This window comes from Lissotriton vulgaris, chromosome 5 (genome assembly GCF_964263255.1).
Source record: "Lissotriton vulgaris chromosome 5, aLisVul1.2, whole genome shotgun sequence".
In the NCBI taxonomy this organism is placed as follows: Eukaryota; Metazoa; Chordata; class Amphibia; order Caudata; family Salamandridae; genus Lissotriton; species Lissotriton vulgaris.
This window is the reverse complement of record NC_141693.1, coordinates 1,151,867,324-1,151,895,144: the sequence shown is the minus strand read 5'-3', so window position 1 is coordinate 1,151,895,144 and position 27,821 is coordinate 1,151,867,324. Positions and strand designations below refer to the sequence as shown.

The 27,821-nt window shown below is 44.5% G+C and overlaps 1 protein-coding gene across 2 annotated transcripts in view; it reads right to left on the bottom strand.

Moving 5' to 3' along the window:
• The window catches only part of ENO4 (enolase 4), a 485,281-nt gene that overhangs the window by 377,296 nt on the left and 80,164 nt on the right, over positions 1-27,821 (bottom strand). For both annotated transcript variants that reach the window (XM_086922915.1, XM_086922916.1), the window contains exon 3: positions 18,068-18,258. In XM_086922915.1, coding sequence (XP_086779041.1) covers positions 18,068-18,258 — 191 coding nt within the window. The remainder of the gene's footprint in view (positions 1-18,067; positions 18,259-27,821) is intronic.

Sequence of the window (27,821 nt, the reverse complement as noted above, 5' to 3'; positions counted from 1 at the left end):
ATGTATTGTACCGACGTGAGGGGGAGAACCTATTGACAGGTCCCAGAATACTCTCAAGGGAGGGTAGCAGTGTCTCTGTGAGGAGCTTGACTGAAGCTGAACTAGCGGACAGGAGGGAGGAGAGGCAGTTAAAATGGGAGTTGGCGAAATTAGAGAAGGAGAGGGAGGAGAGTAGGCTAGCTCATGAGTTGAGTCTCAGAGAATTAGACTTTAAGGCCCTGCAAGTAGGGACTTCCAGTTCTCCTAATGGGGGCAGCGAATCCAAGGACTTGACCAGGGAACCCAGACCCTATGTACCAAAGGACGTAGTCGCCAGCTACAGTGCAGGGGATGACATCGCCAAGTGGCTGGTTGCCTATGAGGTCTCCTTAAGAGCCCATGGGATACTGGAGAAACACTGGGGGGGTGGCTTGTATAAATACATGCCTCCTGCAGGAAGGGATACACTTTTGGCCCTAGAGCAGGGAGAGCAGACCCACTACCCCACCATGAAAGTGGCGCTGATCAGGAAGTTTGGACTGACTCCAGAGAAGTATCGGCAGAAATTTAGGGGTAGTCACAAACTAGGCACACAGAATTGGGTGGATTTCTTGGGCTACGCAAAGAAGGCATTAGAGGGTTGGGTACAAGGCAGCGAGGTGAAGGACTATGAGGGGTTGTATGACCTTATTCTCAAGGAGCACCTACTCGAGAAATGTTTTCCCGAGCTGCGACAACACCTGGTGGACAGCAAGCTGACCAGCCCCCGGAAGCTTGCTGAGGAGGCGGACATCTGGGCTAATACCCGGGTGTCCTCAAAGGGGACTGGAGGGGATTCCCAAAGGACCGGACAGGGCGCCCCCCAGAAGAAAGAGGGAGAGATAAAAAGAGGGAGTTCTCAAAAGGTCCCCAAAACAGTTTCCAGGGAAAGGGAACAGGATTCACCCCTAAGGCTAACCCGCCCAGAAAACCTCATCCTGGCCAAAGTCAGCAGCCAAGGGTTGTCCACTGCTTTGAGTGTGGTGGTGATGGACACTATAAGGGAGATGTCAAGTGCCCCAAGAGACCACCCCCTCCCACTGGAGGAAAGGCCCCGGGAGTAGCTAGTGTAGTGCTCGGGGAGGAGTTGCCCTTAGATAAGGGGGGAGTGGGCAGGTGTCACCTTAGTGTCCCTGGGAGATCGGGAGATGGTTCCTAAGATCCAGCTGCCCTCAAATACTACCAAGTATGGGCAGTGGGTCACCATCAATGGCCAAAGAGGGGAGGCTCTGAGAGACACAGGAGCCAGTATGACTATGGTAAGGAGTCAACTGGTGTCTCCAGGGCAGGTGATTCTACATGTACTCCACCCCGCCGCGATGGCTGACGGCAGATTGGGCCACTACCCTGTGGCCGAGGTTCCCTTTGAGTGGGAAGGGGTTGCAGGTTCACTTCGAGTTGCCGTAAGCCCTGCCGTGCCAGTTGATTGTCTGCTGGGGAATGATATGGAGCACAATGCTTAGAAGGAGGTGGAATACCGGGCTCATTCTGAGATGCTGGGTACACCTGACTGGGCCTGTGCTAGCACAAGGTCCGTGACTACCCGGAGGGGGAGTTCGCTTGGGCTGGAGCCTGGAACAAGGGCCCAGCCAGCTGCCAAAAAGGGAAAGAACCGAGGACAGGAGAAGCCTGCCTCGGCTTCCACACCCCATGAGACAGATAGGCCACCTGCAGTGGTGAACCAGGAGTCGGTGGAGGGGGAAGTTGTCTCCCTGGAGAACTTACCTATCCCTGCTGAGTGGCATGTGGAAGGAGGGCCTACCAGGGAGGAGTTTTGTAAGGGCCAGAAGGAGTGCTCTACCCTTGAGGGACTGAGGCGACAGGTCGAAGCCCAGGCAGCAGGGAACATTACTGGGAATTACCATATTTACTGGGAGGATGGACTCCTCTACAGTGAACCTAAGGCACCCGTGCACGGTTCATCACAGGCCTTGGTTGTCCCTCAAAGTTACAGAGCCTTTCTTTTAGAATTGGCTCATGAGATACCCTTGGCAGGACACTTAGGACAGGACAAGACCTTTGCCCGGCTTGTCCCCCACTTTTATTGGCCTCAGATGAGGGTGGCATCTGACACGTACTGTCGGACATGTGTGTCTTGCCAAGCCAGTGGGAAAACAGGGGTGAAGCTGAAAGCTCCCCTGGAACCACTTCCTGTCGTTAGCACCCCCTTTGAAAGGGTGGGCATCGACGTTGTGGGGCCATTGGATCCACCAACTACAGCTGGTCACAGGTTCATCCTGGTTCTGGTGGATCACGCCACACGGTACCCAGAGGCAATCCCTCTGAGGACCATTACTGCACCTGCAGTGGCTAGGGCCCTGATGGGGATCTTTACTCGAGTGGGTTTCCCCAAGGAAGTATTGTCCGATAGGGGAACCAACTTCATGTCAGCTTACATGCGGGCTATGTGGAAGGAGTGTGGAGTGACCTACCGGTTTACCACTCCTTATCACCCACAGACCAATGGTCTGGTGGAAAGGTTCAACAAGACCTTGAAAGGTATGATAAGAAGTCTGCCTGAGAGCCTGCGGAGGAAATGGGACATCCTCCTACCCTGTTTGTTGTTTTCCTACAGGGACGTTCCACAGAAGGGAGTGGGCTTCTGCCCCTTCGAGCTTCTGTATGGGCACCCTGTGCGTGGACCTCTCAGCCTGGTGAAAGATGGATGGGAAAAGACTCCCAGGAAGCTTCCCCAGGATGTGGTGAGCTACATGCTGGCCTTCTGGAGCCAAATGGCTAAGTTGTGAAAGCAAGCTTCTGACAACTTAAAAGCCAGCCAAGCAGTGATGAAGGTGTGGTATGACCACAATGCTCACTCACCCTGTGTAGTTGGAGCCTGGCCAGAAAGTGTGGGTCCTGGAACCTGGAGAGGTTAGTGCCCTCCAGGATCGCTGGACAGGCCCCTTTGAGGTGATGGAGAAGAAGGGTAAGGCCACTTACCTGGTGGATCTTAAGACCCCTCGACAGCCCCTACGGGTGCTGCATGCCAATCGTCTCAAACCCCACCATGAGAGGCCCGAGGTCATCTTAATGATGGAGCAGAGGAAGCGGAAAGCGAGCCTCTCCCTGATCTATTTTCGTCTCAGGAAAAGGATGGGTCGGTGGAAGGAGTGATTCTCTCACCATCCCTGACTCCTGAACAGCAGAGGGACTGCCACCAGGTCTTGGAGCAGTACTCCTCGCTGTTCTCCCTTGTCCCGGGAAGGACCCACCTGTGTACCCATGATGTGGACACAGGAGACAGCCCACCTGTGAAGACTAAGACCTACCGGCTGTCAGACAAGGTGAAGGCCAGCATCCACAGTGAAGTTACAAAGATGCTGGAGCTAGGAGTAATTGAACCTTCTTGTAGCCCCTGGTCCAGTCCGGTGGTTCTGGTACCAAAAGCTGCCCCACCGGGCACCACTCCAGAACTGAGGTTCTGTGTGGATTACCGGGGACTGAATTCAGTGACCAAAACTGATGCGCATCTGATCCCTAGGGCGGATGAACTCATTGACCGGCTGGGAGCTGCCCAATACTTGAGTACCTTTGACCTTACTTCAGGGTACTGGCAGATCTCCCTTACAGATGGAGCAAAGGAAAGGTCAGCCTTCTCCACTCCTGAGGGCCACTACAAGTTCTGCGTAATGCCCTTTGGGCTCAAGAACGCCCCTGCCACCTTTCAGCGGCTGGTGAACCAGGTCCTCTCGGGGATGGAGGCTTTCTCCGCTGCTTATCTGGATGACATTGCCGTCTTCAGCAGCAGTTGGGAGGACCATTTGTGTCACTTACAAGCTGTTCTTCAGGCCCTTAAACAGGCTGGCTTGACAATCAAGGCCAGTAAATGTCAGATCGGGCAGGGGTCGGTTGTGTACCTAGGACACTTGGTGGGCAGGGGAGCGGTGCAGCCCCTCCAGGCAAAGATTGAGGCTATCATGGCCTGGGAGCCCCCCAAGACCCAAACTGAGGTCCGAGCCTTCCTGGGCCTCACAGGTTACTACCGTCGCTTTGTGAAGGGGTATGGCACTATTGTGGCACCCCTAACTGAGCTCACATCCAAGAAGCAACCTCGACGGGTAGTCTGGACGGAGGCTTGTCAGCAAGCCTTTGATAAGTTGAAACAAGCAATGTGTGCAGCACCGGTCCTAAGGGCCCCAGATTTTTCCAAAGAATTCATTGTCCAGACAGACGCATCAGAGCATGGCATTGGGGCAGTGTTATCGCAACTGAATGAAGAGGGTCTGGATCAACCTGTTGTCTTCCTGTCTAGGAGACTGCTTCCCCGGGAACAGAAGTAGAGTGCATTTGAGCGGGATGCCTTTGCAGTGGTATGGGCTCTGAAGAAGTTGCGGCCATACCTGTTTGGCTCGCACTTCCTGGTTCAGACCGACCATCGACCCCTTCGTTGGCTGATGCAAATGAAGGGGGAGAATCCCAAGCTGTTGAAATAGTCCATCTCCCTACAGGGAATGGACTTTCGGGTGGAACATCGTCCAGGAGTGGACCACGCCAATGCAGACGGTCTCTCCAGGTATTTCCGCCTTAGTGATGAGAACTCCCAAGGGATTGGGTAGCTCTCCCCACTTAGAGTTGGGGGGGGGGGCGCGTGTTTGACCTGTCAGCCCTTTGGGTGTTCCCTCCAATTATTTATTTATTTTTATTCCCTTTATGCCTCCTACCCTTTGTTTTTCATGTCCACTGGAATTTTTAGGTGTTGTCTTAGGGGTTAGGTACTCCTTGATCCCATAATTTTCTTAGGCCTTGAAGCCCCCTGTTAACATGAAAATTTAGTTTTACAAAATGGTGGCCAGTAACTGCCACAAATGATTACCTCAGGAACTGGCCATAGGAAAGTAAGGGAAGGCTCCAGAACCTTCCAGCTGGTTCTGGTAGCCTGAGGTCAGTCTATATAAAGGCCAGTTTAGGGCGGCCATTTTAGAGGGCGGTTTCGGTGCTGTGCTTGGTTCGGAAGCCGGACTGTGAGGAGTCGAGGGATTTGTTGGTTTCGAGGAATGCGGCGAGCTGGTTGTTGACAGCTTTCTCGATGACTTTGGCCGGGAATGGATGGAGTGAGATAGGGCGATAGTTTTTGAGTTCGGTGGGGTCAGCTGTGGGTTTCTTCAGGAGGGCGCTGAGTTCGGCATGTTTCCAGCTTTCCGGGAAGGTTGCGGAGTTGAGGGAGCAGTTGATGACGTCTCCGAGGTGCGGTGCAATAATGGAGTCTGCTTTGTTAAAGATGTGGTTATATGTTTACATTTGTGACCATATAATTATATCAGTTTATCTAAACATTGTACATAATGGAACAGACAGCATTTTTTTTTACTACACAGCGTTTTCACTATCATCATTATTTTAGTCTCTCTCAGGTTGATGCAAAATTAATCTTGAGACTTAAATCTTGGGGGGGTAATTATGCCAAAAGGTATTAACCCCTTCCTCGCGGGCTAATTTCCCAGCGGTGCGGGGGGAGTGGAGTTTCGTGTGGCTCTGGGGTGCTTGTGACGAGCTCAGCTCGTCACGACTCCGCCCACTGAATGGAATGCCCCGCACAGGATGGGAATCATCCCCGCGTGGGCGTTCCGCGATGGTCATGACAAGCTTGTGCTCAGCTCCACTGTGCCTCATAACGAGCTGAGTCATGAGCGTCGAACGGGTTAATGTAACTTGGCAATTATATATCTTGTTACATCGACCGTCTGCACCCACCAAAAATTACCTGTGCTAAGAGAGTTTCGTTGTCTTCTGAAAACTAAAAACATATTTCTAAAGCGATTTAGTGAAGAAAACAATGGGCATTTTAACGATGGAGTTATATATTTATTTATTTATAGGGCGCAAACTGATACCCAAAAGCGTCTAGGCTCTAAAAGAAAACTGAAGCTTTTGAGATCATGACTGAAGATTTCTTGGCGGAACATACCAAAGGAACTAGTCCTTTAGGTATTCCGGTCCGTGATTGTGGAAGGCCTTAAAATCAATCCTCTTCTCCACAGGAAGCCAGTGGAGGGATTTAATAGCTTGTTTAGCTGAAGAATGTCTGGTAATCCCTAATAATAAGCAAGCAGCTGTATTCTGTAGCACCTGTCGCTTGCTATGAAGACCCTTCTGTAGACCAACAAAGAGGGTGTTACTTAGACAATCGATTTTGAAGATCCAGAGGTATAAATGGGAAGATATTTCTTAACATTTTTTAATGTAAAAAAGGCGGATGAGGCGGATGAGGCGATGGCTTTCACCTGATGTTCGAAGGACAAGGCTGTATTGCAGATAACTCCCAGATTTTTTGCCTTTGTAAATGGAATAGGGAGCGAGGCGAGTTTCTGAGGCCACCAATCAGGAGACCAAAAGGAGGAGTTACAGCTGAAGAGCAATACTTTGGTTTTGTTTGCATTTATCTTCAGGTATTTCTCCATCATCCACTTACTTACCTGTTGCATGCAACTATGAAACTTAAATAGTGTTTGTGACAGAAACAATAATATGCTTGTCATCGGCATACAACACCATGGTAAAGCCAAATGATTTAATAAGCCTGGCCAGAGGAGTGAGGTTTAGATTAAAAAGAGAGGGGCTCAATGAAGAGCCCTGTGGAACCCCGCAAGGAAGTTGAAAAGTATGTGATGCATAACTGTCTAGTTCCACAATTTGCTCACACTAAGTTAAAAAAAGATTTAAAAAGAGAAAGAGCTGACCCGCTTTGCCAATTTCTTGCAGGCGACTTATCAATAAGCTGCGGTCCATGGTATCGAAAGCAGCCTAGAGGTCCAGCAAAATCAGACCGGATATTCCTCCGTTGTCGACTGCACATCTGACCTCCTCCTTTACAGAATTCAGGGCAAGCTCTGTACAGTGCTCACTCTTAAAACCGTACTACGTAGGATACAAAATAGGTTTGGTATTGATAAAAGTAGTCTGTTCTTGATTCATGAATTTTTAAAGAATTTTTCAAGCACAACCGGGAAATCGGGCAGTAGTTACTGAGCTTCAAAGAGTTGAAGTTGTTTTTTTAATTTTTTTTAACAGAGGCAGAATGGAAGCCTTTTTCCAAACGTTTGGAAATATTTCTGTTTTGAGAATGAGATAAAACCTTTCAATGAGTTGCTGTGCAATAGGATCCAGAGCTACGTGAGCTATTCTAGAGAGACAAGGATTTGCCGGGGAGCCAGCTTTGGTTGTATGAAGACGTTTGAGAACCTGGTCATAAGAGATTAATGAAAAATTTGATAGTCGAGCAGAATTAGCTACTAAGAGGCCCTTTTGGTCTGTTGGACTACCCAAGACCCCACTACTCTCAGCAGAGGTGCTACACCTTCTCAGAGAGTGACTCAAGGCAAATGCGTGGTAAATTCTACATACTTTTTGCAGAAAAAAGAAGCTAGAGTGTTACAGAAGGTTTGATCAATGGCACAGTTTCTAGTCTCCGGGGTTCTGCTTAGTTTCTGAACCGAGGCAAATAATTCTTTAGCACTGTTATTTGTGCATTTTATTTTTATTCGAGAAATAGGTGGCGTTTGACTTGTGAATCAATTCTTTATACTCTCGATCAGCTCCCTATAAATGTATTTCTCAGTGGTGGCATAATTTTGTCTCCATCGGCATTCTTGCTGGCGGCATTGCTTTTTTAAAAGCCTGAGTTCCTCTTAAAACCAGGGCTCAGTAGAGGTAGCTCCATTTGCCTTCTCAGATTTTAAGGGCACTAGAGCGTGTACCATCAAGCCAATCCAGGAGTGATACTACAAGGATGCCACCTCTGGATCAGAGGAAATAGAAGGTCTACTATTTTCCCATGGAGTATTCAATTCTGTGGCATCTACCCTGTGCCATTTGTACATTCTGGCTGGAATGCTATTATTGCCAGAGGTAATCGGTATAGATAAGGTAAACAGAACCGCTGAGTGATATGACCAGTGTAATTGAAGTATACTGTTGGATTCCAAAAGCTGGCAGTCTGTAAAACGGTATCAAGCAGATGCCCTGCCCTATGAGTAGAGCCCCTAATAATCTGTTCCAACTATGCACTAGTCATCAAATCAGTAAGGTCAATACAGTCTTTATTCTTCAACTTATCCAAATCGAAATCGCATAAAATAGTAAAGTCCTGGGAATTGGCCTTATACTCTAGTAACTGACTGAGAGTTTGTACAAAGTTGGCTCTAAGGCCAGGTGGGCGATAAATAAGAAGCCCATTAAAGGAATAAGTGTGACTAAGTTTAATTTTAAAGGGCAGCACCTCACAATCGGGTTTAGTCAGGAAATCAGTAAGGATTGCCCTCAGATGATCATGATAAACTAGGGCTATGCCCCTCCCTTTTGTGCCTCCCTGTCTTTCGTAACAATGGAGAAGCCTGCTGGGGTGGCTATAATCATGTTGGGGTCAGATGCAGCATCAGCCCAGGCTTCCACCACAAAAGAAATGTCAAGGGAATGGGCTTCTACAAAGCCTGCAAATTCATGCTTGCGTTTTATCAGTGACCAAGTATTTATTAGTGCCCAATGCCAAAATTGTGTAACCTTTTTTTCCTTTTTCCTTAACCTTTGTTTCCTTAGCCAGGGAAGCAATATCTACTCGAAATGTTTAGTTCACGATGATTGCTTCTGGAGTAGCTAATTATCTCCTTCGGTTGCAGCCTAAAATTGGCAGGGGGTTGGCGCTGAGCACGGTCCGAGCATGGACGGGCGCAGACAGGCTTTCCTTAAACACGCCCTTGGCGAGGGACTGGAGAACTCTGTAAATACAGTAATTATATGAAGAGAATAATGTTGAACATAAATTAGGTAAAAAGAAAAGTGAAATTAGATAAATTAGCGGAACATGATGTATAATGGTCCGTTTATACCTCCTAGGATTATTTGCTCCTGTAATTTTACGTCTGAAGATGAATTATGTCATGGCCTAAGGATCCATGTTGGTAAGAAAAATATTGAAATGATCTCACATTTAATTATCTGGGTATTACTACAGGTTCTAGGGTATTATGGAATCCCCAAATAAATCACGCAAAAATGATTCTTACAAATGGTGCAAGGGTGTTCTATAAGTCTACAATAAAAGCTGTTATGTTGGCTCTAGAGATTTATAAGTACAACGCCCAGTCCACAGCATTGTATGGGGCTGAGCTGTGGGGCATTGTAAATTCAAGACAGCTTCCCATTGAGGAAAATAAATTAACAAGTGGGCTATTAGGTCTACCGGTGGCTACACCACTAACGCCCCATTCCCGCGATCTTAACGTAAAATGGGTAGAGCATTTTGCAAACTTGAGACCTCTGCTCTTTCGGGTGAGGTTGTGGACAATGCAGGAGTTGGATCATTATAGAGAAGGCCTTAGAGAAAAAAATAGCGTTAGATGAACTGCTAACTCTCCACTTGCTGCATTATGTGAAAGCACGATTTGTTAAGCTTGGTTGAAGTGATTATTGGGACGAGCCACAAACACTGTCCCAGAACCAATTGAAGCAGGTATCTTGGAAAGTATCAAATGAACATGCTACATAGTAACCGAACATTAGGCAGATTACCCACTCAATTTTCAGAAGCCAAGCCTTAACCAGGGTTTGAGGAATCGTTGGATGTTGTTTATTCTCCCCTGGCAATAACAGTATATTTGAAGTTTTGTTATGGTATCCTAAAAACTAAAGCTTATACAGTAAAATAGAATACCGAAAATGAGCTAAACGCTGAATCGCTTTCCACTAGATGCCCTTGAGCAAATGCAGAAAGTATTGCACATATTTTGTGTTTTTGCACATTTTATGATAAGATTATCGGTGTTTTGTTTACTTCTCTATTCGCCCCCTCGCTCGGCTGCAGTTCGATGGGTTTGGAGAGGGCGTGTCTGGTCGCCGCTGCAGTGGAGAGATTTCCCACGACTCAGTTTGCGACCGAATTCACGGATTGCCGAGAGACTGGGGCAGTGCAACGGAGAGCTCAGGTGTCAGCAGGTGGGCTGCTGTGGTGCTTGGCCGCCCTGGAGCTTCGACGAGGTCGTCAGATTCGAGGATTGCTCCCTGGGCGTCATGGGATTGTTGCTGTCTCGGAGGCGGAGGAGATCGGCGCCGATGGGAAGACATCCTATGTGGAAAACCCGATATTGGTCTGTGAGCTGATAGAAAGCAGAGACGGTGGTAATTGTGACAATGGGACTGGGATAGCCTACAACCTGAGAGGTAATAAGTATAAGTCCCATAAGTCCCAAAAGGGGGATCCCAGTAAAGTTAACTATAACAAATCTCTCCCCCGAAGTACCAATTTAGTTCCAATTACCGGTCTAAGTCCAGCTACGGCAGCTTCTGCATGTAATACTAGTAATGCAAGTGATGTTGAAACTGTAACAAAACCCGGGGTGCCTGAGGGGGTGGATTATACTACCCTAGACTGTCTCAGTAATAGTAAGAAGAAGCTTTCCTCTTTCCTGACAGGCCAGGTCAAAGCAAAACGCGCCTACACCTGTAAATTGGTCAAAGGGTCAAAAAAAAAAAAAAAACGCAGCCTCAGCAACCAAGATAACACCATCACTGAGGTCTTTTTTCAAGGTGATCCCTCAGGTGGTATTGTTACCAGATAGACCTGAAATAATATCAGCGGTGGATACAAGTGTAGTGGGAGTAAGGAGCGCCAAGGATCTACTTGACAAAGTGGATACCCCACTTAAGATGGCCACGGGAGGTGCAGAAGGGTCTGCGATTCCAGCAGTAAATGTGGAAATATGTAATGATCAAACTAGCAGTGTAGAGAATGTAGAGAGTGGTAGTCCAATTGTTAGTACACCAGGGCACCTCTCACCCCTTGCTTTGGTTCTGGCGCCCCCATTGGTTCCACCTCTCATGTTGGCCCCATTTTCTGTAACCGCTGGATTGGATCTACAGGGCCCCACACAAGGTGCTACAGCAGATACATCAGACATTTTGCCACTCCCGCCCAGTACTATTCCTCATATTAGCGCAAATGCAGATTTGATTACCACTCTGCAGGCGTCTTTCCAGGGAATGTTTTCCCCGCTATCTGCAGACATTAAAAAGGGTTTTGAAACCTCCGCAGCTAATCAAGCGGACATTAGGTGCTATTGTTAAAACCTAGATAAAAAACTAAGTGACCTTAGGATGAGAACGGAGGTCGAGGACAGGGTCACAGGTATGTCCTTAGACGAGGCGAAATCGAACATCAACACACTTAGGAAAAAAGATCAAATCCTATCAGAAGGATGGAGATACTTGAGAACAATGCTCGAAGAAATAATCTTCGTATAATGAATATTCCTGAAGATAAAGAAGGCTCAGACATCAAGCAGTATGTCATCTCGCTGTTGAAAGAGGCGTTGAGATTAGATCAGTCTGAGGAGGAATTAGCCCTAGATATACAGCGCATCCTCAGAGAGCCTTTCAGGAAGAGTCCACAAAGGACCAAGCCAAGAAAGGTCTTGGTTAATTTCCTCACATATTCTCTTAAGGAAACCATCCTAAACCTAGCTCTAAAACAGAAGACTGTCAGTGCAAAGGGCTTTAATTTTCAAGTTCGATCGGATTTGTCCAGGGTTACACTGGACAAACAATGGGAACTTGGGAAAAGGCTTGAGGCTTTTAGAAGCTATGGCCCAAATGGTCTTTCCGGCAGCATTGAGAATTATGTACAATAACACCATGCACAATTTAAGATCAGTGCAGGCAGCGGACGAATTACTGCTTACAATAGGTAGAGAAAAGGGAGCAGGTAATTAGATGATGCCTCTTTTTTTGGGATAGTCAAAATTAATTTGTTATACACCTATAAAAAAAAAAGAAAAGTGGGAGCAATGGTGGAAAAAATACATACAAAAAAAAAATGGGGAAGCACGGGGACATACAGTAAGTGTACAGTTGAGGGAAGAAGATGAAAAAAAAGAGTAGAGGCCAGGTTGAGGCCAGGTAATATACACAAGAGAACTAGTTTAAGAAGTTGGCCTTTTTCTCTCCTTATCTTTTCTTTCTTCTCTTTATGTCCATGTCTTCCGGCCATAAATGTGCAAGAAGGGAGTTCACAACAGAGTGCAATCATCTGGTTTTCCAGATAGATAAAACAAGGGTTTTCCAGGGGGGGGGGGAGGGTTAGACAGGGGCACCGGGGGGGTTACAGGGGGAAAAGCTAAAAAAGAGTCCTCTCTTTCAAGTTAGCTTGGTTTCTTGTGTGATGGGTTTAAAATATGTCTCAGTTAAAATCTATCTTTACATGGGTAAATTGAAAACAATATTCCTATGAGTAAAATCTCTATCCTCTCCTGGAATATTAATGGTCTGCGAACAAGTCCTAGGAAAAATACTATTATGCAATATGTTCGAGGCTCTAGTGCGCAGATCATGGTACTCCAGGAAACACATTTGACCGAGCCAGAGATGCAAATATTGGTTAAGAGGAATAGATGGATCGATGCCTGTATAATGACGTCACAAACAACTCATATTAGAGGTGTGGCAATCCTATTCAGAAAATCTATCAAAGCGAGACTAGTTTCTAAATTAGTAGACCCAGGAGGGCGATGGGCAATAGTGTCAGCCATAATATATGGGGCCCCAATAACCATAGTAGGTTACTATGGTCCTAATCAGGACGATCCCTCTGCATTGAAGGTCCTGTTCTCACATCTATATTCATTTCCTGATTCAGTTATCTTGGCGGGTGACTTTAATATAGTCCTAGATCCCTTAGTGGATAAATCACCATCTAATAGAGCTAAAGTTTTGTCGAAAACTAGGGCATACCTGCAGGATAACATGAAGCAGCTTGGATATAACGACATCTGGAGAACAATGCACGGTCTACAAAGAGGAATTACATTTCGAAACTATAGATTCCATCATCAGTCTCGAATTGATTTTATTCTGATTAGCCAATCCTTAGTCCATCTGGTTAAATCAGTATCCCATTTACCATTTCATCTTTCGGATCATACTGCAATTTTATTAGACCTGGATGGGTTTCCAAAAACTCGATCTAGTAATTGGTCATTCGATCGATCACTATTTTCATCTATTAACATCATGGATGCCCTTAAGGTAGAGACCCAGTTTTTCCTGGATGAAAATATAGGATCCGCCTCTTTAGGTGTTATATGGGATACACTTAAGGCATTTTTAAGGGGTCAGATTAATAATAAGGCCGTATATAAGAACAGAATTTACAGGGAAACAGTGACCTCCTTAGAATCGGAATTGGCTAATCTACAAATAGAAATTGACAGTCATCCTGATCCTGGTGCATCTATAATCCATGAGAAGCAGAACAAGGTGACTATCTTGAAAGGAGAGTTAAGCTCGGTATTAAATGTCAGGGTTCAAGAGAGGTGGGAGGCCAGCAGACTGGCACATTTTGAATATGGCGAAGGAGCGAGTAAACTGCTGGCTTGGAAAACAAAGACTGAGTTAGTGCGTAATAATATCAACTCAATTACGACTGGAGGAAATACACTATCATCTGACGTCGAAATTAGGAGAACGCTCCGCGACTTCTTTAGTGACATTTACTGTGAGGACAATAACGTTGAATCAAGGCAGGTCGAAGATTGGCTTGCCGGCGTTTCTCTTCCTGCCTTGACTTTAGAACAAAGTAATAAGCTGGACGATCCGATCTCACAAGAAGAAGTCAGGGTAGCTATAGCTAACAGCAAAAAAGGTAGGGCATCAGGCCCCGATGGACTGCCATCTGAAATCTATAAGGTTTTGATCTTAGCTATTATTCCTTTTTTGACCGAGTTGTTCAACAAGATTCTCCTGGAAGGAATGCCCCCTCCGAAATCATGGGATAATGCATCAATTACATTGATTTTAAAACCAGGAAAATCACCATCAAACTGTGGGTCTTACAGACCAATCTCCATATTAAACACAGATTACAAAATCTTCACATCTGTACTGGCAAATAGGTTGGGGGCAGTAGCGACAAACATCTTGCACACAGATCAAAAAGGGTTTGTAAGAGGGCGCCAGTTGTATGAGCTGACCTATGACCTTGTAGGCGCGATCGATATGGCAACGATGGCATCACTTCCTTTAGCAGTAATGACCTTGGACGCTACCAAGGCTTTTGATAGGGTGAACTGGGTTTACCTATCGGAGGTCTTAGCGAAATGTAATCTTGGTAAAAAATTCAGACATGCAGTCAAACTCCTGTATATGAATCCGTTAGCATCCTTACTTGTCAGCGGAGAACTATCAGACCCATTCAAAATCACTCGGGGTACCCGCCAATGCTGCCCCCTTTCCCCCCTCTTATTCGATCTCTATATAGAGCCTTTTGCTCAGAAGATAAGAGATAATAACAACATTAAGTCTTTTGTCTTTGAGGGATGGGAGAGGAAGGCAGCCGTATATGCGGATGATGTTCTCATTTTCACATCAGAATTACGGTCGGCGTTTCCGGCAGTAATTATGTAGACTAAAGAGTTTGGAGCCGTATCGGGATACGAGGTCAATGCAGCCAAGACAGACATAATGGTCTGGAACGACCCTGAGCCCGTGGCAGGGGCCCAGATGAGCTCGGTCCTCCGTTACCTGGGTCTGAATATATACAAAGACATAGATGAGATAGTTCCAGCAAATTTCTCGCTTATAGCCAAAGTATGTCGTAGACTAATGAAATCATGGTCTACACTCCCATTATCTCTGTTGGGTAGATCTAACTTAGTCAAAATGACGATCTTACCCAAGGTAACATTTTTATTTAATACTATTCCCCTTTTTTTCAATCCCATTATGATAGCTAAGCTTCAAAGCGATATTCGCTCTTTTATTTGGAACAACCGCAATCCGAGAATTGCCTGGAAGAAGATCAGGCGACGTAGAAAGAAGGGAGGTTTGGCGGCCCCTGATTTACAGGTTGGCATTCCAGATGTCTCATGTTAGGATGTTGTTAAAATCTCCGACAAATATAGGTTGTGGGCATATGTTTGTTGCGTTACTTAGAGGTGAAAAAGTGGCTGATCGAGAATTTTTATTTAAGTTTGGGGACCCCAAGTTTTTTAAGAAAATAAAACTGAAGGTGCTTAGAGACGTATGTAGAACATGGGCCAAACTGAGGGGCACCATCAGAATAGACTACTACTCAGGTAAGGCTCCATTATGGAACTCTCCTGGCTCCCCAACCTGGCTGCTAGATAGTCTCGCTGCACCGTTGCGCGAGTCAGGTTTGGTAGTTTGGGGAGACATCTTTTTGGAGGGATCACTACTGCCATGGGAGGTATTGAGTCTAAAAGTGGGGTCTCAGCTCTCTAGGTTTAAATACCTTCAAATGCAAAGTTGGGCACATTCTCATTCACAGACTTCAGGCAGATTCCAGCTGGGAGGGGATAGTACATTGGTGTCTCGCCTAACAGATAAGCCTCCATTTAACAAAGAGGTCTCCTTCTGGTATAATCTTATACTAGATGAGGTAGAGGGTGAGTTCCAGCTACCAGAGCAGTTGTGGTCTACACATATGACAGATATTAGTGTGGAAAATATGTGTTATGATTCTTTTAAGATCATGTGGAGTATTGTAAAACCATCTTGGTTACGTCATAACCACTTGTTTACATTACACAGGGCCTACTACTCGCCCCAACGTTTATCGAAGTTCTCGGATAGTCCACCAGATTCATGTCCAAAATGTGAACTGGTAGAGGCTTCGGACTTGCACATGTTTTTTGATTGCCCACTCCTATCACCGTTTTGGACCTCATTACTACTTTAATATCTACTTCTTTGGGATCCCGATTAACTTTATGTTCTGCCTTGGTTATCTTTGGTATTTCTCCAGAGTTTCATGGTCCCGCAAAAGATCTAATTTTTTTGTATGTTGTTGGCAAGGACAGAAATATGTAAGAGATGGAAGGACCCCGTATCTCCTACCTTGCTGGACTGGCAAACATCAGTGCTACAAGTATCAAACATGGACCTTGTAAGATCAGGAAATAAAAATAAGAGAAACTTCTGGAGGCTACTAAATTGGTAATACACTCTGCTTTGATCTTGGGTTTTTTTTTTCCCCAAGGTCCAATGATTACGCTGCTTGGTATCTTACCCTCTATTTGACTATACCCTACAAAGTTGGAACGGGTGCAGGATCGGGTATATGAACGCAGCATATGTCCCACACGGTTGTTCTAAAGTGGCCTAAGTGGATTATGACACTGCTTACTGTGGGGCAATTAGGGTGATCTCTCTGGTGCTCCTTCCAGATTATCTGGCACAGTAAGGTTATTTTCCACATGCTACTAGTTGATCACCAAGGGCGAAAGATGAGGACACAAAAATAAATAAAAATAAATAAATAAATAAAAAAGATTAGAAAGAAATTGATTTAACCTGTCTGTCAGAGGTTGGAATACAGAAAGCACCTGGTAGAGATTTTGAGGTAGGAAACGCTGCCTCATGTAGTTTTTAGCTTGAGTAGTCATTTATGAACAGTTGCAATTGCACAGAATAAAAAATTAGGCCTAAAGTTTAAAAAAAATGTTTTTAAATAATGTATTATTTGCTTATCTGAATCTTATTTTATTCTTTCTTTCTTATTGTTTTAAATGGAGAAATGCATTTTAATGTAACTTTTATGGTTAATAACAAAAATAAAGTTTGAAAGAAGATTGTTGTAATACTACTTTGTTTGGGAGTATGTCTTTATAGGAAGTAGTACACATTGAAAAATAATAAACAAGTTTGGTATATGAAATTGTATAAAAAAAGAAAGCCTCAGAAACAATTCTGAAACTTTAAAATATTTTTAGGCAAATATATTTAATGACCTAGTGCTAGAATACAAGCTTAGCTTTTGGAATTTTTGCACACTGTATTATTCCAGAACCCTATTAAGAGTCTTAAGAGGCATCTTCCAATTTTTGTATAGTAACATTCATAATTTCAAGACCATTTTCTGAGGATGAAACCCTCGTGGGTTGATCTAGCAAATTTGTTCACAGAAATATCTGGATAATTCCGCATGTGATAAATAACACACCTTCTGTTACTAGCCAGGAATTATGAGCAAATCAGAATGGGGATGCTGGTGTTCTGTGCAATACCATTGTACATAAAAAAACACCACAAAAGTAAAGTTGCACAGCAAACTCACAGGAATTGGTCAATGTGCATAGAAAGGCTCTGCAAAGATTACAACTACAGAGAAAACGTCTGCAGGCATTTTCAAACTTGAAATAGAGAAATATGTTCTTGCTGTGACACAAAAGTTATCTAGCTAAGTAGAAGTTTGCAGTGGCAAAGGTAAAATGCGAAACTGGGAAGATTTTCAAACTTTGGGAAAAGAAAAATCTGGATCTTCACAACGTGAAAAACATACTTTGTATACTATTAATGTAGATGCAGTCCACATCTATGTGGAACAATCCAACAGAATCAAATTCCACCACAAACTGAGAGAAGACTGGGGTGCCACTTTGGTATTTTAAGTTTACGACAATTAAGAGAGAGAGTAGATTTATCGGGCACAGTGAAAATGAAGATGTTGTCTTCAAAGGGGTCTGAAATATAACTTTTATTAGATATGCAACCAGGAGCAAAACAAAGCTGAACAGCACTGAAAAGTGTTCAACTGATAAAAGTTGATAGGATGGCTTGCTTAAAACTGCACAACTATGAGTAGCTTAGATAAAGTGGTGTAACAGTTCTGGGTCTCTGAGAGGGTTGACGTTCATCTGGCAGAAAGTATCCGAGCTAGTGGGTAAGATTATATTATGGACAAAATAGCAGGGTTCCTAGGATATAGGGTAATTTTATACTGTGGTGCGATACCAGAACAATATACCAGTAAAGAGTAGCTTGGACCAGAGCAATGTAGATCGGCTGATGTGATGAATCCATAGAATGGTGACATTAAGAACTGATTACAGAAGACGATAGCAGCTATTTTCAATATTGTGGAGACTATTTTGATGTGGAGTCATAGCTGCATTCCTCTAAGGAATGCACAGAGATTACAGCCAGTCTGCATTATTACCTTCATGAATGGTTTAAATATTCAATATATGTGATGACTGAATAGATGACATGACATCTATGAAAACTCTCTAACATCATAATTCACAAATACAGATTTTGATCTTACCTTAATATTCTGTCGATTTTGAGCTGCTCACTTGGGTCAATTCCAGTGAGCAATGGATTCAATGATTCTTTTATCCATTCTAGCGCTTTTTCCACAGATTTTTTTATTTCCTTCTCTTCAGCCTCAAATGCAGAGGGTGGAGAATGTTCAGCTAATTCGGAGTGAGTTGAAATAACAGAGGAGGAAATGTGCTGCAAAACGAATTTGAAACATAATTGGTAAAATATCATGATTCCAGATGTCAAAATATTTAAAATCAAAAATGGAAACAGTTCTCACATTGTAAACTCAGATCTCACATGTGTAGGCAGATTGTTTGCTGAAGGAGACAGGAAAAAAAAGTCAAACGTATATTGTATATGTGTATCCTCTGCAGGTTAACCTGCTTAATATATCTGTTTGACAAAAGGGCATGGGGTAGAGGGAGGGAGAAAGTTGAACACATTTTTAGGTTCTCTCTACTGCATATAATTGATAGCAAAGTATCCTAATGAATACATAACATTTTCTAAACATTCCCAAAAAATAAGCACCTGCAGTGTAGGCTCTAAAGTTGCACAAGTGTTTCATACTGGATCTCATGAGCAATCCTACACTCTACTTTTCATGGCCTCACTGCCTAAAAGCCACAACTAACCAACATACACTACAACAATTTGAAAAGGACTGTCTACTGTATTATTCTGTTTCCAGCACAATTCTGGCAGTCCAAAGTTTAAGAACATATCAATAATGAACATGAATATGATTCAATTGTCAGGAGTCTTGAGAATGCATTCAGAATCCAACTTTTATTCATTTTTCAGCACATTATATTTTCCATTCAGCCCAGCCAACGCGTTTCTTCCCCTAGGACTTCATCAGGTTGTGCGTTCCAAACAAGGCACTTTCCTGTGACATTTGAGCCATGACAAGCGAAACTGAAAGAGGAGGTCATACTTCTTGTATTTTAGAAATCACACAAGGTTGGATGTTTAACAGTCAGGATTCAAATCAAGGCACCCAATTTCTAAAATCAAAAGCTTGGCTGCTAGACCACATCTCCTAAACCACTTCCCTCTTGTCCAGAAAACGTGTCAAAAGCTGTGAATAGCTTGTGGATCTGAGCCCCTTCTATTATAATGAGCTTAGTGCACCTTAGCCTGTCTCTTGTGTGAAATGTACTATCATGCAATTGATATAAGGTGAATTGACAGGTTCTCTCTGCCCTCCATTCTAGAAACTTCTAACCTATATAAAGAAGAGTCCTGTCTTTTGTGGTGGCAATTACATGGTACAGAACCCACCACTAAGGCAGATTTACAGGTTAAAGTAAGTCTAGGTTTACTACCTGCAAAAACTCCAGGGTACCTTTATATTTGCAGGATGTTACGAACTTACGAACTTCTCTGATGTTTTAAACTACAAGTCTTCCTTTTTTTGTGCAAACGGCAACATGAAATTTTATCTCTATTCCTTGGGGTAGACTTCAATTCTTTTTTTCTTTCTTTTTTTCTCTCTCTTTCTCTCTCCTCACTCTTCTCTTTCTCCTCTCTCTCTCTTTCTTTCTCTCTCTCTCTCTATTGACAAAATCCGAATCAAAGTTACCTACAATTAGCTGATGTATCAGGTAAATGCATAACATAACCTGGTACAGAGTCTGAGCCTCGTCCATCATATCATTAACATCAAAAGGGTTGATTGCTGCTAAAGATTTTGTATCACCCAACTTGGCTGAAGTCCATGCTAACACCAAATTATAACTATTGCTCCGTTTTTCCATTTTTTGTGATTTTTACAGGTAAATACAAATAGAAAATGTTTTGGTGTGTCTGTAATTACTTTTAGATATAGAAAAATACAATAAATAGGCATTATTCAGATGATTTTTTTCTACTGTCAATCATAAGTGCCAGGTCGGTAGGTGTACAGATTGAGAGGTAGGGGAGATGAAAAAAGACAATGATTTCCTAATTTGGCTTAATTAAGTGCAGATCTACAGTTATTGATGCTATTCTACAATGCAAGTGTTTTCAGATAACACTATTGCACTGTATACTGCTAAAACCTTTTGAACATTCAAATGAGAGTATACATTTATCAGTTAAATAAATGTGGAAAAATAGCTATGCAGCTTCATTTATTCAGAAAACACCAAAATAAAATGGATAAATTCAGTACAAATTAGCAGAAAATAAATATGGATCAGTACAGATGGAAATTTTGACAAAATAATTACATTAAAACCAGTAGCCCTAATAATAACTACGTGTGGGATGAAAATCCGCTCCGCTCGCGGAATTTGCGAATTTCTGGCAATTTTGCGGTCTGCGAATTGGGCAAAATTGTCAAAAAATTCGCAAGCTGGCAGATTTTTTTGCTTGGTCGCTCTTCAAAAATACAATCTTGCGCGCGTGGCGTTGACTTACCGTGATTCTGAGTTCGCCGAGTTGTTTTTCCTCCCGGTTTGCGTGCGCTACGCCATTTTGGATCTTGCTGCGTGATCGCGCAAGACTTTTCGACCGCGAGTACGTCATAGCGGCCCGCTATCTTGCACTATGAGAGTTTGAGAACGCGACTATGTCATAAGGGCTCGCGATCACGCATCGCGGGAGTAAAAAATTGCGAACACATTGATGTGACGCGCAGGTGACTTCGGGCAGGAGATTTGAACAGCTCGCTTTCCCGAACTTGCAAAAATTGCAATTCTGCACAGGAAATCTACCGCAGGCAGCATAAACCTTCTGAAAAGGATGATTTGGATCAGAATAACTCCTCAGATTGACATTTGGCTGCACTTTTTTGTGCAAGGAGTCCATTTTTGGGGGGGTGGGAGGAAGGAAGTGGCCCAGAGTCTCCAACTTCCTGTTCCTGTCCAGCAGGCTCCTCCCAGTCTTTTGTCCATGTCCTGGTCACTTTTCATTTGGACCTGGAGCTGGAAGGATTACTTTTGGTGGCTGCTGCTGGATATTTGTATTTGAGGACTTTTTGTTTGGATCACTTTTGGATAACTTTTGCATTTGATATTTTACAAGTAAGTTGGTGTTGTTTGTTTGGGACATTGCAGTTGCTGCAACTATAATTTTTAAACTTTTTCACAACTTTAAAAATATATATATTGTGGGTAGGCACAGTATCCAGTAGGCCCAGGGTTAGTCATGGGTGCATGATACAACTGTTTCTGTGAGTTTTGTTGAACTTAAATATCATTTATGTCATGGAATTGAATAGCTCACTGTTATATGTGGAACTTTTTTTAAACTTTGGGGTGCGTGTAAAGCCACACTAGCCAGTAGGCCCAGAAGTAGTCAGTGGTGCATGGACCAAGTCTTTCTGTGGGGTGTCTTGAATTTAAACATCATTTAGGGCATGGATGGCATCGGATTGTGGTGATTTTTGTGTGTTTTCTGATTTTTTGGGGTGTTGTTGGGGCCTGGCCATGTGGGTGGGGGACATTTTGAGGCCTGGTCCAGGCAGGGCCTGGCCATGTGGGTGGGGGTCAAGGGGCCATTTTGAAGCCAGGCAGTGTGCTTTGAGCCGCCATTAGCCTGCACCCAGTATGCCTTGCTTTCATCCATTATGCCCAGGGGTAGTCAGTGGTGCATGGACCAAGTCTTTCTGTGGGGTCTCTTGAATTCAATCATCATTTAGGGCATGGATGGCATTGGATTGTGGTGATTTTTGTGTGTTTTTCGATTTTTTGGGGTGTTGTTGGGGCCTGGCCATGTGGGTGGGGGACATTTTGAGGCCTGGTCCAGGCAGGGCCTGGCCATGTGGGTGGGGGTCAAGGGACCATTTTGAAGCCAGGCAGTGTGCTTTGAGCCGCCATAGGCCTGCACCCAGTCTGCCTTGCTTTCATCAATTATGCCCAGGGGTAGTCAGTGGTGCATGGACCAAGTCTTCCTGTGGGGTCTCTTGAATTTAAACATCATTTAGGGCATGGATGGCATTGGATTGTGGTGATTTTTGTGAGTTTTTCGATTTTTTGGGGTGCTGTTGGGGCCTGGTCATGTGGGTGGGGGGGCCATTTTGAGGCCTGGTCCAGGCAGGGCCTGGCCATATGGGTGGGTGTCAAGGGGCCATTTTGAAGCAAGGCAGTGTGCTTTGTGCCATAGGCCAGCACCCAGTCAGCCTCCTTTTATCCATTATGCCCAGGGGTACTCAGTAGTGCATGAAACAACTCTCTCTGTGTGGTCTCCATTTTTGATTAGAAATAATTGTAATTTTTATTTTTGGTCTTTCCGTTTTTGGGTGTGTTGTAATAATATTAAATGCCTAGTTGCAAATATTATTTGAAGCACGACATATGCAACATTTATTTAACTGATGTTCCTCTGGCTTCCTTTACTTTTAGGTGCACAAAGAGAACCACAAATCATCCTCATCGTTCATCATCCGTGCCAGGAAGAAGTCCTGCTGCGGTGTGTGCAGCACAAGGTCACGTGTGGCCACAGACAACTCTGCAACTCGTGCATCTGCTGCCTGCTGCCTGCTGTTCTGTTTTTTGATTTTTTGGGGTGTTGTTGGGGCCTGGCCATGTGGGTGGGAGCCATTTTGAGAGGCCTGGTCCAGGCAGGGCCTGGCCATGTGTGTTGGGGTCAAGGGGCCATTTTGAAGCCAGACAGTGTGCTTTGTGCCATAGGCCTGCACCCAGTATGCCCTGCTTTCTTCCATTATGCCCAGGGGTACTCAGTGGTGCATTGGCCAAGGCTTTCTGTGGGGTCTCTTGAATTTAAACATCATTTAGGGTATGGATGGCATTGGATTGTGGTGATTTTTGTGTGTTTTTTGATTTTTTGGGATGTTGTTGGGGCCTGGCCATGTGGGTGGGGGCCATTTTGAGGCCTGGTCCAGGCAGGGCCTGGCCATGTGGGTGGGGGTCAAGGGGCCATTTTGAAGCCAGGCAGTGTGCTTTGAGCCGCCATTAGCCTGCACCCAGTATGCCTTGCTTTCATCCATTATGCCCAGGGGTAGTCAGTGGTGCATGGACCAAGTCTTTCTGTGGGGTCTCTTGAATTCAATCAACATTTAGGGCATGGATGGCATTGGATTGTGGTGATTTTTGTGTGTTTTTCGATTTTTTGGGGTGTTGTTGGGGCCTGGTCATGTGGGTGGGGGGGCCATTTTGAGGCCTGGTCCAGGCAGGGCCTGGCCATATGGGTGGGGGTCAAGGGGCCATTTTGAAGCCAGGCAGTGTGCTTTGTGCCATAGGCCTGCACCCAGTCTGCCTCCTTTCATCCATTGTGCCCAGGGGTACTCAGTGGTGCATGAAACAACTCTCTCTGGTTGGTCTCCATTTTTGATTAGAAATAATTGCAATTTTAATTTTTGGTCTTTCCGTTTTTGGGTGTGTTGTAATAATAATAAATGCCTAGTTGCAAATATTATTTGAAGCACAACATATGCAACATTTATTTAACTGATGTTCCTCTGGCTTCCTTTACTTTTAGGTGCACAAAGAGAACCACAAATCATCCTCATCGTTCATCATCAGTGCCAGGAAGAATTCCTGCTGCGGTGTTGGCCACAGACAACTCTGCAACTCGTGCAACTGCGGCCTGCTGTTCTGACATCTGAAGAAGATGGGCCCAAAGAAAGGTGGCCGTAGCTCCTCTACCAAGAAAGTTGCCAGGCCACTGCCAGTAAGAAAGAGCAGAAGAAGCAAGTGGCGCCCCTTACCAAGGAGACTGGTGTTCCCACAGACACTTTTTTTGGGGGGGGGAAACTAAGCCTGCAGCAGCGGTGTCCGCCGGGGACCAAGCTGGGAGCAGCACCTCAGCTTCATAGGTCTCAGTGCCACCACGCCAAGTTAGGCCCAAGGCCATGAGTGCCGCAGAGGCAGCCACTTTAATTGCTCAATCACCATTGACCAGTGATGTTGGCTTTGAATCATCGCCAGAAAGTAGCATCCAATCAACGCGGGGTGTAACTCATTTGACGAGTGTTCAACCACAGCCGCAACGACAACCACAGGTGGCGCAAGGAGAGGCGCAAAGAGAGGCGCAAGGAGTGGCGCAAGTAGAGGCGTAAGGAGTGGCGCAAGTAGTAGAGGCGCATGGAGAGGCGCAAGTAGATGTGCATGGAGAGGCGCATGGAGAGGCACAACTGCCCACAATACTTGTGTCATGCCTGTCGTGTGCGCGGAGGACCGTGATGCACTATAAAACCTTTTTATTTACTCAGAGCGGTATATCAGCCGACTGCTAGGGAAACGTGGTTGGCAATGATTGGCAATTGCGTATACAGAGTCTGTGGCGCATGCGCAGTGTTCACGCATGCGCAGAAGTGAAGCGACACGAGACTTAAACCTCCCCAAAGAACCAGGAAGTGCTTCGCGCTAGCCAGCTGTGTCCAGTTATCGTTCCGGGTCACGGTGAAAGCGTCCGAGGAGCTAGCGGGCCGTTGGGGTAGGCGTTTGTCTCTTCCTGTGTCCGTGATTCCTGTTCCTAATATCGTAAGTCCTGAGAAGCGTCTTGCTTCCGGGCTGTTACACTAAATTCTGTTTCTTATTCTATTTTGTTTGCTCCGCTTTGAAAATATATCGCGGTTTAGCAAATTCGCATGTTCATTGCTTGCCTGATTTATATACCACGTTTCTTACATCGTATTTTGGAGTGGTGTTTATTTGATTATAGCTTTACCATCCTTGGTGAAGTTTGAATGTTTTGATACAGCGTTCTGATTCAGAACCAGTGGTGAGTTACAGGGACAAGAGAGATTCCTTTGTTACAGTGGTGCTTGGATATTACTCATATTACTTTCTTGTACTTAGATTTATGTTGTGTTGGATAACACATAGACAGACTACTATTGAAGTTCCAGAGTTATCTACCTTCTTTCTTTTTCATCTCCCTCCACTGTCTAGAAGGTACCATTACTTTGCATTACATTACATACATTGGGAATTACACAAAAGGGGGGGGTTAGTTTTCACTCTTCTTTTGTTATATTTTTATACAGACCCAGTCTCAGAAGATAAGACCCTCCTCTGAAACAAAGAAGATTGTGGAGTGTTGTTTCTTTCCCTTCCTACCCTTGTTTTGTTCCCCTGTTTTCCCCCTTGTTACTTTTTGGGGTTCAGTGTTTATTCCTGGCTCCCGGAGGGTGACGGGGGGAAGCTGGGTGCCTAGCATCGTGACTCCAGGGCACTTCCAAGACAAAAAAGGTGCGTGCATGACAGAACGCGAAGCCATTATCAAATTGTCCCCCAAGTGTCATGGATCTCACATTACAGGACGTAGCCAATATGGTTGGGAATCTCCTGCGAGAAACCTAAGCCATTGCAGATAGACTTGAAGCATTGAGCGTACATAGAGGAGAGGGAGCAGGTGCTAGTAATCAAAACCCTGTAGTGCAAGTAGTTACACCTCACACTATTCCTCTGGCTCCCCCTGAGAGATTTTATGGGGATCCATCGAAATGTGCAGCATTCCTAACACAGTGTCAGTTGCACTTCCTGTGTAAGGCACCATGTTTCCCAAACGATCAGGCCAAGGTGGCCTTCGTTCTATCATATTTAGGGGGTTCAGCAGCAAACTGAACGATCCCTTTGATAGACAAAGATGATCCCTTGTTACTGGATTATGATGCTTTTCGTAGGGAATTGCGTAAAATGTTTGATAAACATTCTTTTACACATGCTGCGGATACTGAGTTGTTAAACTTGAAACAAGGTTCTAAAGATCTAATTACCTATATTTCTACTTTCAACAGACCCGAAGATAACAGAGACCTTACCGTCGGGTCCATTGGTTCATATGGTCTCATCAATAATGACTAATACAGGACATTTCTTTATCCCTTCTAAATTGTCATAGCATTCCAATACTCTTACACAACCCATCATGATTGATTCAGGGGCTTCGGCAACTTTATGGATTATCAATGGGCAAAAACCCATTACATCCCTAAAGTGCAAAAAGAATTCACAGAAGAAGTATATACCATAGGTGGGAGTCCTTTGAAATCTGGAACAATTACGCATTCTAGTGTCCCCTTGGATATGTATTTGGATTCCACACATTGGGAGATTCTTGTTTTTGACTTAATTGATTCGCCGCAATTTCCGGTGGTACTGGGGCTTCCTTGGTTGCGTCTCCACAATCCCCGAATAGATTAGCAAACCTCTAGGCTCACTTTTGGGGAAGGGTGTGAACAACACACATGCTCTAGGAGTATGGACCTTTCGGATTCCTCTGCCCAGAGTAGTGCAATACCCATACACAAAATGACTTTAGTTGCTTCGGTTATTCCCGATGAACCATATTCTGTGGAGCAGCCTGACAACATTTTACCCCCTGTGTATCAAGAATACAAGTCAGTATTTGATAAGGAACAAGCAACCTGCCTGCCTCCCCACAGGGTATACGACTGCCGTATTGATTTGCAGCCTGGCGCACGTATACCTACTAGTAGGGTGTACTCACTTACGGAAAAAGAAAATTTGTATTTAAGGGAATACCTTGATACCATGCTAGACCTTGGTTACATTAGACCCTCTAGATCTCCAGCCTCATCAGCGCTATTTTTCATCCCTAAACGAGAAGGTGGCCTACGTTGTTGCATTGATTATAGATCCCTGAACGCCAGTACGATTAAAAACAAGTATCCCTTACCACTCATCTCCTCTCTACTTGATCAAATAAAGGATGCAAAATGGTTCACGAAATTAGATCTACGTGGGGCCTACCATCTCATCCGTGTCAAAGACGGAGATGAGTGGAAGACGGCGTTCTGCACCTAGTTCGGTCTATATGAATACATGGTAATGCCCTTTGGGCTTTGTAATGCTCCTTCAGCATTCCAATATTTCATTAATGAAGTGTTGAAGGAGTATCTTGACAAGTGTCATTGCATACATTGATGACTTACTAATTTATTCTAAAACCCTTGATGAACATATAGGCCATGTAAAGGAGGTTCTACACAGCTTGCAAAACAATTCTCTGTTTTGTAAATTAGATGAATGCTTCTTTCATCGCCACCAGGTCGCTTTTTGGGGGTTTATTGTGTCAGCGCAGGGTCTGAGCATGGATCCACAGAAAGTTAGTGCTGTTTTAGAATGGCCTCCTCCTAAGAACATAAAGGAAATCCAACAATTCATTGGATTCTCAAATTTCTATAGGCGTTTCATACACCAGTTCTCAGATCTTGTAGCTCCTATTACGCGCTTATTGAGAAAAGGAGTCCCTTTTTATTGGTCTGTGGAAGCTGACAAGGCATTTACCATTTTGAAAGACGCATTCACGAAGGCTCCTATTCAGAAATATCCTGATCCATCTTGTCCGTATGTGGTGGAAGTGGACGCCTTGCAAGTAGCGGTAGGAGGTGTCCTTTCTCAAGCGGATTCTGACACTGGAGAACTCCATCCTGTGGCCTACTATTCACACAAGTTGACTCCTGCCGAAGTGAACTATACAGTTGGGGAGAGGGAACTCCTAGCTATCAAGAAAGTGCTGTAGGAATGGAGACAGTATCTTCTGGGCACAAATCATACGGTTACTGTATTGACAGACCATCGCAATCTACAATATCTAAAATCTGCTACAGCATTGTCGATGCGACAACTGAGATGGACGCAGTTTTTTAATGAGTATGATTTCAGTATACATTTCAGGGCGGGCAGACAAAAAGGTAAAGCAGATGCTTTATCTCGTTTGGGGTTTGAACCACTACAAACTGACGATACGCCTCCCTGTATCATTGCTCCTCAAAGAATAATAGGAGTCCTTACTACTGAAGCAGACTTTCTTCTACAAGTTAAGAAGGCCCAACA